General features: G+C 44.6%; 1 protein-coding gene across 1 annotated transcript; it reads left to right on the plus strand.

The window, feature by feature from the left end:
• Positions 1 to 6,627: 6,627 nt before the first annotated feature.
• Positions 6,628 to 11,029, plus strand: LOC143027404 (uncharacterized). The gene is made up of 3 exons (XM_076188690.1): positions 6,628 to 8,776; positions 8,816 to 10,129; positions 10,227 to 11,029. The coding sequence occupies exons 1-3, from the start codon at positions 6,628 to 6,630 to the stop codon at positions 11,027 to 11,029; spliced, it is 4,266 nt and encodes a 1,421-aa protein (XP_076044805.1).
• Positions 11,030 to 12,310: the final 1,281 nt, after the last annotated feature.

Below are 12,310 nucleotides of genomic sequence, written 5' to 3' on the forward strand. Positions count from 1 at the left end.
GATCCATATCTAGGTCGGATGCGAAAAAAAAATCATATTAATAATAAAATAATAAATAAAAAATATGATAATGTAAATAACAAATAAAATACATAAATAAATGCATAGGTATAGTTAAATAATAAACAAACAGGTAAATAGTAAATAATAATAAATTGACATATAACTAATAATAAATGAAAATCAGACAGACAAATGATAACAAAACAAAAACAAAAACAAATAATATAAGATAAATTATAATCATTACAGCATCTTACTTAGGTATTTATCTAAATGATTCTTAAAGCTTTGAACTGAACTACATTGCACTACCTGTGCAGGAAGTTTATTCCATTCATTAACTACACGGTTGGCAAAGTTGTTTCTACCTACTTCCAAATTGAATCTATTTCCGGACAGTTTGAGACCATTGTTTCTTGTCTGATTCTCATTCAATGTAAAAATTTTGTCACTTTTGATGTTGTCAATTCCCTTTAGAATTTTAAAGACCTGTATCAAGTCACCTCTGAGTCTACGCTTTTTTAGGGAAAACAGATTCATATGTTTTAGTCGATTTTCGTATGATTTATTTTTGATATTTGGTATCAGTTTTGTGGCTCGCCGTTGTACTTTTTCCAATATGTCAATGTCTTTAATGAGATTCGGTTATCATACGAAAACAGCTTATTAGAAATGTAGACGAACTGACGATCTATATAGCTTGTTAATGAGTGATGGAAAAAAAATATATATATATATATATATATATATATGTATATATATATATATATATAATATATGTATATACATATATATATATATATATATATATATATATGTGTGTGTTTGTGTGTGTGTGTGTGTGTGTGTGTGTGTGTGTGTGTGTGTGTGTGTGTGTGTGTATGTGTGTTTGTGTGTGTATGTGTGTGTGTGTGTGTATGTATATAAGTGTCCTTCTTTGTCTGCGTGGTTTACGAGGGCGTTTGTCTCACGATGGTGTCTAATGTCTGCTTTGTGTTCTTTGAGTTTGTCAGTCCTCTGTATGTTTCTCCGTAGTATGCGCTGTCACATCCGTTGCAGGGAATTTTGTAAACTATGCTGGTGTCACTGTGAGGTTTTGTGTTCTTCCTAACATGTGTCCGATTTTCTTTCTCATGTCGTTAACAAATTCTAGACCTAAAGGATTAAGTATCTTATATAGCGTGCAGGAAAATCCAGAACCTAGGCCAGGATGAAACGTAAGTCTGTTTTTTCTGTATTTGTTTTCCCATTTTTGATGTTGGTGGTTTTCCGGAGTGATGATCTGAGCATTCCTTCTGGGTATTTGAGGTTGTTAAAAGCTTCGATGATGTAGCTCACTACATATGCGAATTGCTCTGAGGTAGAATCCGATGACTACTCCTGATTTCGTCCGGTCGTCATGGGCACTGAAAAAGTGAATGTAGTCGTCTTTGTTGGTCGGCTTCCTGTATACCTTGAATTTGGCACTGTTTCCCGACCTGATGATAACAGTGTCTAAGAAAGGTAGTTGTCCTTTATTCTCTTCTTTTATAGTGAATTGTATTTTGTCGACAATGTTGTTGAATTTTCTCTGTAATCTATGGTTGTCTGTTGTTTTGTGTGATACATAGGCAGTTGTCAACATAGTGGAACTGCTTGGAGTCGCTATGGATGGTGTGACTAATGTGTTACTTTTCGAGCATTTCCATGCATAAGGAGGCTGACACCGCGCTTAATGGAGATCCCATTGGAAGTCCTTCGTGTTGATGGTATTCTCTGTTGTTGAAGGTGAAGGAACCGAACTTCATGCACTTCTCAACCAGTTTCAAGTAGTCTCGCTTGTTGAGTGGAAGTTTATCGGAGTCGATTTGTTGAACTGCCTCTCTGATGGCCCGAATGACACCTTCGATATTGACATTATTGTAGAGATTGACAATGTCAAAGCTGATTAGTCGTTTCTCCGTGAAGTCTAAATTGCTCAGTTTGTCGCTCAGATCAGCGGAGTTCTTAAGGTGCTGAGAGACGTTTAGCTGGTTGTTTGGTTAACCTGTATAAGGTACTTCCTATGCCTGAAGTAATAGGTCTGAGAGGAATATCGTGTTTGTGAATTTCTGGGAGGCCTTTCATGGTTGGAATCAATGGATCTTCCAGAAGGTGGAGAAGTTTCTTTCCCCGTTCCGACATAAAGCGCTGTGTCAGCCTCCTTATACATGGAAATGCTCGAAAAGTAACACATCAGTCACACCATCCCCAACGACTGCTAGTGGTTCCGCTATGTTGATGACTGCCTCTGCATCACACAAAAGACAACAGACATTTATGACTTCCAGAGAAAACTCAACGACATTGATGACAAAATACAATTCACCGTAGAAGAAGAGAATAATGGACAACTGCCTTTCTTAGACACTGTTATTGTTAGGTCAGGAAACAGTGCCAAATTCAAGATATACAAAAAGCCAACCAACAAAGATGACTAAATTCACTTTTTCAGCACCCACGACGACTGGACAAAATCAGGAGTAGTCATCGCATTCTACCTCAGAGCCCTTCGCATATGTAGTGAGGAATATTTAACAGAGTTGAGCTACATCACCGCAGCCTTTAAAAACCTCAAATACCCAGAAGGAATGATCAGATCATCACTCCGAAAAGCTACCAACATCAGAAATAGAAAAAGCAAATACAGAAAAACCAGATCTACGATTCATCGTGTTCCCGGGTAGGATACTTAGACCTTCAGGCCTAAAAGTTGTTAACGACACGAGAAAGAAAATCGGACACTTGGTTAGGAAGAGCACAAAACCTTACAGAGACACCAGCATAGTTTACAAAATTACCTGCAATGGATGCGACAGCGCATATTTCGAAGAAACATACAGAGGACTGACAAACAAACTTTCGCCACCCCTTGTCACCACTGTCACCACCACTGTCGGTCTTCGACCATTACACTTATATTTGACTTGTAATACCACTCGTCTCGAGGCCCCTTGCCTTCGTTACGTGAGTTTCACTAAATGTTCAAGTTCCTCTTAAGCAGTAGGCCCAATGCCTTGTATTTCCTGTAGTCTCACTATTTTCTAATTTCCATAGGCCCGTGCCTAGTTCTCGTCCTTTGGGTTAATAAAAGGGTGGTGAATTTTCTTTCTTCTTTCACTGTAATTTCACCGTCTTGTTACACTCAGGATCTCTTTCTCTCGTCTCTCTTGATCGTCTCTCTAGATCCCGTATTCTACGCTAAGCTACCTTCGTCTGACGTCACTAATTTTTCTAATCCAATCTCCTATGACTTCTGAAATAAATGTCACTCCTTATGGGCGTGACTTTGAATTCATGCACCAATAGTTTTTTTTCTCCTTCTCCACCTTGCACCAATCCGGAAAGCCATTGCAATGCCACTAGCAATATCGTTTACCTCAGCATTAGTCAAACGAAGCTAACCTGCGCTTACAGAGTTTTGATTACATCATCGATTATAAAACAGTCACCACCGTCGGTGTGTTTACATAGACATAACATCGCCCTCGAGCAGGCGTCGAGTCTGAATTATTCTAATGCCCTAGCTCATTTCCATTCGTACAACTACCGGCCTCTTACACAAACTCAAAGAACACAAAGCGGACATTAGACACCTTCGTGAGACAAACGCCCTCGTAAACCACATAGACACAGAAGGACACTTACCAGATTGGGAGAAATCCACCATTTTGGGCCAAGAAAAAAAAAAAAAAAAATCTACGCACAGCTAATCAACACAGCCAAACGGACAAGATATTCAAATTGGACAAAAATCAAAGCTACTTACGCCCTCACTGAGTGGAAATCCGTACCATGCACCAGACCCCTGACTAAATCTCACACTTGCCTTGCCACATTTTTCGTTTTAGTCCAAACAATTTTTATTCTTATTATTTTTACATTTTTCTTTTGTCATTATTATTTCTGTTCTTTTCTTGTGATACAATTTTTCTTGCTACATTGTTATTAATTTTTATTAATTTCTATTACCACTTAAATAATTTCTCTGTCATTGTAACATGTGAGTTCCTTTACACTCGGAAAGGTATGCACGCATACGTATACGCCACTTTTAGCCCTGTAGCACTATCCTTTTGAAAAGGCTTGTAGCGAAACAAGTCAAGAGTAAAAATCGAAATAAGACTCCAGTTTTCCCTTTTCTCACCCACTTCAACTCGACAGAATGTCTCAACAACAATATATACATACATACATATATATATATATATATATATATATATATATATATATATATGGTTAAAAAATACAGCGACTTCTATATTTATGATCTTGTTGATACTCTCTACTTTGCGAACTGCAGATTTATGCGTAGAGTTGAGCACAGAAATACTACTGCCAAAAGGCATAGTAAAACACAGTGGAGCGTTCTTAATGTATTCACGACGTTTCGTACACTTTGTACATCTTAAATTGATATTAATTACAATAAATAACAAGGAAATCAACAAGATGATTAAACATGAAATAGATAAATGGTACCTACAACATAACGCAACCAACAAAGAAGCTGAACAAATTAAGATCTTCTACAAGGCCTTCATGCACTCGGATTATAGTACACATGAACAAATAATAAAACAAACAATAAAAAAAATTGTCAAACCCACCTGACTCCAAGATTTCCTAGATGTTGTCATTTATTATACAAACAGAAAACCCTCATCACTGCTCATGAAAAATAGCCCTTCCACGAAAATCTGAGACCTACAAAGGAGTCATCTTGTGTATGAATACTCGCGTAAAATAGGGAACTGTGCGTTCCTACCCTCCTTATACATAGGATACACAACAACAACACTTAGTAGAAGAATCACTCTCCACCTCCAAAATGGCACACCAAAAAATCACACTATCACATGCCACAAGGAAATGTTGGAAAAAAAGCACAAAAATTATTGGACAAGAACAGGATACCAAGCGCTTGCAAATTCTCGAGGCCCTTCTTATTAAAGAGAAGTCTCCAAAATTAAATCTGCAATCTAGAGACCTTGCCATAATTCCGTCTATGAAGTCCACCACTGTACGGAATTCCACCTCCCCACGGAGTTCCACCATCCCACAGAGTTCCACCATCCCACGGAGTTCCACCACCATTCCTCCCCCTTGATCATTTTTACGTGACCTCACCCCGCACCATGAACCCTATTCTTTCAATATATAAACATGTCTTTTTTATTGTAATCAATATCACTTGAAAATGTACAAAGTGTACGAAACGTCGTGAATACATTAAGAACGCTCCACTGTGTTTTACTATGCCTTTTGGCAGTAGTATTTCTGTTCTCATTTCTACGCATAAATCAGCAGTTCGCAAAGTAGAGAGTATCAACAAGAAAATCATAGATACAGAAGTCGCTGTATTTTTTAACCAAATATGCTTACAGGAGAACCTGCTGCCTAAATATTCATATATATATATATTTATATATATATATATATATATATATATATATATATATATATGTATGTATATATTATATATAATATATAATATACACATATATATATATATCATATATATTATATACATATATATATATATATTATATATACATACATATATATATGTTATATATATATATATGTGTATATATATATATATACATATGTTATATATGTATATATATATATATATATATATATATATATATATATATATATATATATATATATCAGTATACATTTGCAGAAACCACTGGGAAAATTAAGTAGAAATCAACCGAACGTTTTCGTCTATTTAAAACATCTTAAAAATGAATAGGTCTTAAATAGACGAAAACATTCGGTCACCATTTACTTCATTTTCCCAGTGGTTCCTGCAGATATCTGTAATTGTGGGTTATTGATATCCCCGTCTGGCGACATGTGGCAACTCGCATGCCCGGGGTAGGCATGCATGGTGCTTAGCAACAGTGCTTGAGTGAGAGACCGTAGAGGGGACGGGGAGTTACGCATGGGCGCTATCTTTGACTCTGTTATTATATTGTATCTTCTTGTAACTGTGTTAGTGTTTAAGGCTGAATGTACTTAAGAACCTACAGTGTGTATTATTAGCCCTCGACCAACACACACATGGCGCAGTGATATACAACATTGACAGTGCATACATGGCAGTGCAACGTAATGAACTCAGCCTATATCTGCATTATTTTGGTGTACCGTGACCCACATATCGTAATTGTGTGCGACAAGGGCTCACGAACGTGTGCAGTCCCAGTGACAGAGTCACACGCTCGTACGTACAACATAAGTGTTTCAAACGACGGCATCATATGCACGTGTTCGTTAGTGACTGGCAGTGCTCCGCCGCCATATTGCGCTCATCTACTTCACGCATTCTGCGTATATGCTTGGAGCCTCTTCGTATGGTGTCTAGTGCCTACACGTGTGGTTTATAGTGTCGCAGTGCATTGTGAGTGGTGTTTGTGAAAATCTTGCTGCCTCTTTGTCGGTAGGAGGCGCTTGTATTTGAACATTGGCAGGACGTGTGCGTGACACTTTCCCTCGCCAACACGCCCGCGGGCCAACTGGGGCCCAGGTAGCTCGCTTACGGGTACTCATCCGCGCATTACGGGCCCACACTATTAGCTTTATTCTAGCGACATGCCTAATACTCGTTCAGGAGCAATCGAGCAAGAGGAGGAAGAGATGCAGCCAGATCTTTCCGATGAGCAACAGGCCACATCCATCCCACCGACCACACCGATAGACATGCTTTCCCTCGTCAAATGGATTGAAGAGACGAGGTTAGCAGAAGACGAACGCAGACGACGAGAAGACCAGGCTAGATTTGACGCCCTGCTCAAATTGATAAACCCGCAACGGCAACCCGCTCACTCTCCCCCAGAGCACCATGCGGCCTCCGATGACAGCCGTCATCGTCAGCCCCCGCTTCCTCCACCCACTCAAAAGGCCACTGCTCAGACGCCACCTCCACTTAAACCAGATGCCACCTACCAATTGTTCCGCGAATGGAAGCGACGTTGGCAAGATTACGCTACCATGGTCGACCTGTATAGCTTACCCCATGAGAAGCAGCTCATACAATTACGTATGTGTCTCACCCTTGAAACACAACGTGTCCTAGAGCATACCCTGCAAATACCTCCCTCTACAGACAAGACCGTCGATGAGGTGGTCGCTGCTCTGGAAGTACACATCAAGGGCTTGCGGAACGAGGCAATACGCAGGAGGGGATTGCTTAGCTGCAGGCAGATGGAAGGCGAAACATTTGCAGATTTCTACGTAAGGTTGCGTCGCAGTGCCGAGGAGATCGACATATGCCCTGGTAAATCGCCAATTTGCGAAGAGACTCAGTTGAAGTCGGTGATTATTATGGGCGTTCGGGATGATGAGTTGATTCAGCGACTCATATCCCTGGACGACAAGTGCTCACTGCAGGACATGGTCAATACATGCCGCTCCTATGAAGCAGCCAAGTGTGCTACGTCTGATATTCGTGCCCAACCTGCACAAGTAAGAGCATTGACCCACCACCAAAGAAGGAAGAAGCAGAAAAGTTTCCTCAGGCAAACCCCTAAGCAACCGACATCGAAGGCAACGGACCCATGCCAGTGCTGTGCGAGGCACCATGAGCTAGGAGCATGCCCTGCGGCGCAGGCTACCTGCCGCAACTGTGGTCGGCAGGGACACTTTCCTTCCACGATCAAATGTCCCGCTAGCAAGACCCAGTGCCGCCTCTGTTCCCGTATCGGTCACTTCGACACTTATTGCAAGCAGGAGACTCGTCAGAAACACAAGCGAGGTGTTTCAGTCTCTGGCGGTGGACATGTTTCGGAACACCCGCCAACCCCACAGCCGTCCTGCCGTCGAGTGATGTCTCCTAGCCCCAGCCCTGCGGTGCCTCAACACGTCAGCGTCCTTATCACACACGGTGGTAAATCGTCATACTTGCAGATGATCCCAGACACCGGTGCGGATATCACTGTGATAGGACCACAGCACTTGAGAAACCTTTCCATTTCAACAAGGACACTACACGCTTCCCCGCAGACCACCACACTCACAGCCGACGGATCTGAAATGACTCCTACCCTTGGGACGCTCACGGCTACCCTTACTTTAGGTAAGCGGTCGTGCTCTGCTCAGATCCGAGTACACAAGGACATCCAGACCCCACTCCTCTCCTTCAGCCACTGCAAGGCATTGGCCATCATTCCCAAGGAATTCCCTAAGCCAATATTGGAGGTGAAGCACGTTAAGAAGTGTGTGGAACTCCCATTCTCTGCCTCCACACCACCCTCAGACGTGAAGGAGTACTTCTTAAAGGAGTTTAAGGACGTTCTGGTGGCTAAAGCAGCTCTTCAGTCCACACCACTTAAGCCCATGGTGGGATCACCAATGCGAATCCACCTGAAGGATAATGCTGTGCCTTTTGCAATCCATACACCCCGGCAAATTCCCCTGGCTTTCAGAGACCACGTCAAGGACGAGCTCGAGTCCATGGTCTCTCAAGGGATTATTCGACCGGCTGGCGACGAACCTTCAGAATGGTGTCACCCACTTGTCGCCGTAGCTAAACCACATGGAGGTGTGAGGATCACGACGGATCTGTCCAAACTTAACGCACAGGTGGCTCGCCCACCCCATCCGTCGCCCACACCTTTTGATGCTGTACGTAGCGTACCGACCTCAGCTCGTTACTTCACGACCATGGACGCTCTCTGCGGCTACTGGCAGATCGAACTCGCCGAAGAGGATAGACACCTTACCACCTTTATAACTCCACATGGTAGATTACAATATTGCAGAGGACCAATGTGATTTGCAGCAACAGGCGATGCCTATTGCCTACGAGGTGACATTGCACTGCAAGGTGTCAAGAATTGCGTCAAAGTGGTGGACGACATCCTCCTTTACGATGCCGACTACACCACTCACCTTACCCGCATCCACCAAGTCCTCACCAGATGTCGTGAATTTGGCATCACCATTAATAAGGAAAAATTTGAGGTCGCCGCGCCTAAGGTGGATTTCTGCGGATTCACATTGTCAGTGGCAGGTATCGCTGCTGACCAAGACAAAGTGATTGCTATCAGGGACTTTCCAACTCCTGCAAATTTAACAGACCTTAGGTCCTTTATGGGTCTCGTTAACCAGTTGGCTGAATTCACCCCGGAGATATCCGCAGCTGCCCAACCTCTCCGGCCCCTGATGAGCCCTAAGAGACAATTTCTCTGGACACCGGATCATGACGAGGCATTCCGAAGGGTGAAAGCCGCCCTCATCGACCCCCCAATTCTCGCCTCATTCGATCCAACCCTGCCAACTATCCTCCAGACGGATGCATCTCGGCTTAACGGCATTGGTTTTGCATTACTACAGGACCACGGCAGCGGACGCCTACGCCTAATCCAATGCGGTTCCCGTTTCTTGACGGAGGCGGAGACTAGATATGCCACCATCGAGTTAGAATTACTCGCCGCCGTCTGGGCGATGTTCAAATGCAAATATTACTTGATGGGACTTCAGAATTTTACGTTGATGACCGACCATCGCCCCCTGGTTCCCATCCTGAACAGCTACACTTTGGACGCAGTGGAGAACCCACGTCTCCAGCGCCTGAAGGAGAAGGTGTCCCCATACATCTTCACAGCGGTATGGCGTGCCGGAAAGGATCTTCGCATCCCGGACGCCCTATCCCGTGCCCCAGTGAGCTACCCAGCGCCGGAAGACTACACACTCTGCACCGACTCCATTGCATCCCTCCATACGATAGCCACGGTGAGAGCTGTGACAGAGTCCCACGTAGATGAAGATAGGACTCTGGAGGAGTTACGTGACTCAGCTAGGACCGACCCAGACTACGTCCAATTGCATCGCTGTGTGACGTCCGGATTCCCCTCGGACCGCTATGCCCTTCCTAGGCCCTTGCTCCCATACTGGAAAATTCGGGATAACCTCCATGCCGATGGTGACCTCGTCCTCTACGGCATGAGAATTGTGGTTCCTAACGCCCTTCGCCGCCGCATCCTGGCCCGTCTTCATGATAGCCACAGGGGCGTGGAGGCGACAAAACGCCGGGCAGGTCAAACTGTCTTCTGGCCAGGCATCAATTCGGACATTGCAAACACGGTCCAGTCGTGTGAACCCTGCCAGTATCTCCAACCTAGCCAGCAGAAGGAACCCATACTCAGCGACGACCTTTGAGTCTGTCTCAGCGGACTTCTTCTCCGTTGCAGGCAAGTCATTCCTTGTCATCGCTGACAGACTCTCCGGCTGGCCTGTGGTCGTCCCTTGCCAAGGCGATACGACGTCGCCCAACACCATCCGCATGTTCTGCAACTACTTCCGGGAGGTTGGTGTCCCCCTCCGCTTGCGAACAGACGGAGGCCCCCAGTTCACCAGCCAGGAGTTCAGGAGCTTTGCAGCACGATGGGGTGTGCGACACATTGTCACATCACCTCACTACCCGCAATCCAATGGCCATGCCGAGGCCGCCGTGAAGGCCATCAAGCACCTCATCCTCAAGGTGGCCCCTTCAGGCAACATAGATTGCGAGGAATTCGACCGAGGCCTCCTGGAACTTCGGAATACTCCCAACTTCACTGGTCGCTCCCCAGCTCAGGTGTTGTATGGCCACCCCCTTCGCTCCTGCGTTCCGGCCCACCCAGATGCTTTCTCCACAGAGTGGCAGACCAAAGCGGAGGAATGCGACCGCCGCGCAGCAACCCAGGCCAAGGATGCTGCAGCTCGGTATGACAGCCATGCACGTGAACTCTCCAGGCTGCACGTCGGCCAGCACGTTCGGATCCAGAACCCGAAGACCCACCGCTGGGACAAGGTCGGCATTGTCATGCGCGTTGGCAAAGCCAGGACCTATGAAATACGCACCACAAGTGGCCGCGTGTTGCAGCGTAACCGCCACTTCTTGCGACCTGTCACCTGCACCCCTTCCCATCCACACGAGGCCCATAGCGAGGGCCCACCTGCTGATTTGCGTCGCTCCAAGAGACTCCAGCGCAGATTGTCCGCCCGTGACTAAAGTCTGCGGGCGCGAAAGGGGGAAGGGAAGTGTGGGTTATTGATAACCCCGACTTGCTACATCTGGCAGCTCACATGCCCGGGGTAGGCATGCATAGGTAGCAACAGTGCTTGAGTGAGAGACCGTAGAGGGGACGCGGAGTTACGCATGGGCGCTATCTTTGACTCTGTTATTATATTGTATCTTCTTGTAACTGTGTTAGTGTTTAAGGCTGAATGTACTTAAGAACCTACAGTGTGTATTATTAGCCCTCGACCAACACACACATGGCGCAGTGAGTAGGATTGCAGATTGTCCGCCCGTGACTAAAGTCTGCGGGCGCGAAAGGGGGAAGGGAGGTGTGGGTTATTGATTTCCCCGTCTGTCGAGATGTGGCAACTCGCATGCCCTGTGTATGCATGCATGGTGCTTAGCAACAGTGCTTGAGTGAGAGACCGTAGAGGGGACGCGGAGTTACGCATGGGCGCTATCTTTGACTCTGTTATTATATTGTATCTTCTTGTAACTGTGTTAGTGTTTAAGGCTGAATGTACTTAAGAACCTACAGTGTGTATTATTAGCCCTCGACCAACACACACAGTAATCACGTGCTTTTTGTGATTTTGCATCAATATACATATACATCAAAGACATCTCCCCAACAATGAGGGGTGGGGTGGCTGTGTAAGTGCATCCTCATTATTCCCAGGGCCTCCAAGAGAAATTTTGTAAGGCAGGAAAAGACCCCTTATTGGGGCCCCGAGGCAGACAAATATTTTTTCACAAAATTGAATATTTAATGTTCAATGCATATAACTAGGCCTACAACAAATAATAATAAATACTAATAACAAGAACTAAGTGTGGTGTGATAAATGCAGTGATGGCTGTGTATGTAAATGTGAGTATATATCGGCCTGGGGGTAGTAGAAAGTGTTTGTTCTTGAGCCGGTTGCTCTGGAGCCCTTCTTAGCTCCAGAGCCCCGGAACAAAGTACCGGCTGGACCACCCTCTCATAGACCCTGATTGTCCCTCTCATTTAAGCAACTCATGGATGAAGGGTCATCCCTTGTTCCCGCAAACCCTTTGGGGTCGGTGGCGGATAAGGATGGACATATGGCGTGTTAAACCTAGGTTTAGGCAGTGTTAAACGTAGGTTTACACAGCGTGTTAAAAGTAGGTTTACGCAACCCAAAAAGCAGATATATGTTAAGTAACTTTTTTTTTCTTAGATAATTAAATGCGAGAGAGAATTGGGAGTTCTAATGAGTCCTCAGCTTAAATCCAGGAAAAGTGCATTAG

The sequence above is a fragment of the Oratosquilla oratoria genome, chromosome 8 (genome assembly GCF_046742065.1).
Source record: "Oratosquilla oratoria isolate Oo_2021 chromosome 8, ASM4674206v1, whole genome shotgun sequence".
NCBI lineage: Eukaryota > Metazoa > Arthropoda > Malacostraca > Stomatopoda > Squillidae > Oratosquilla > Oratosquilla oratoria.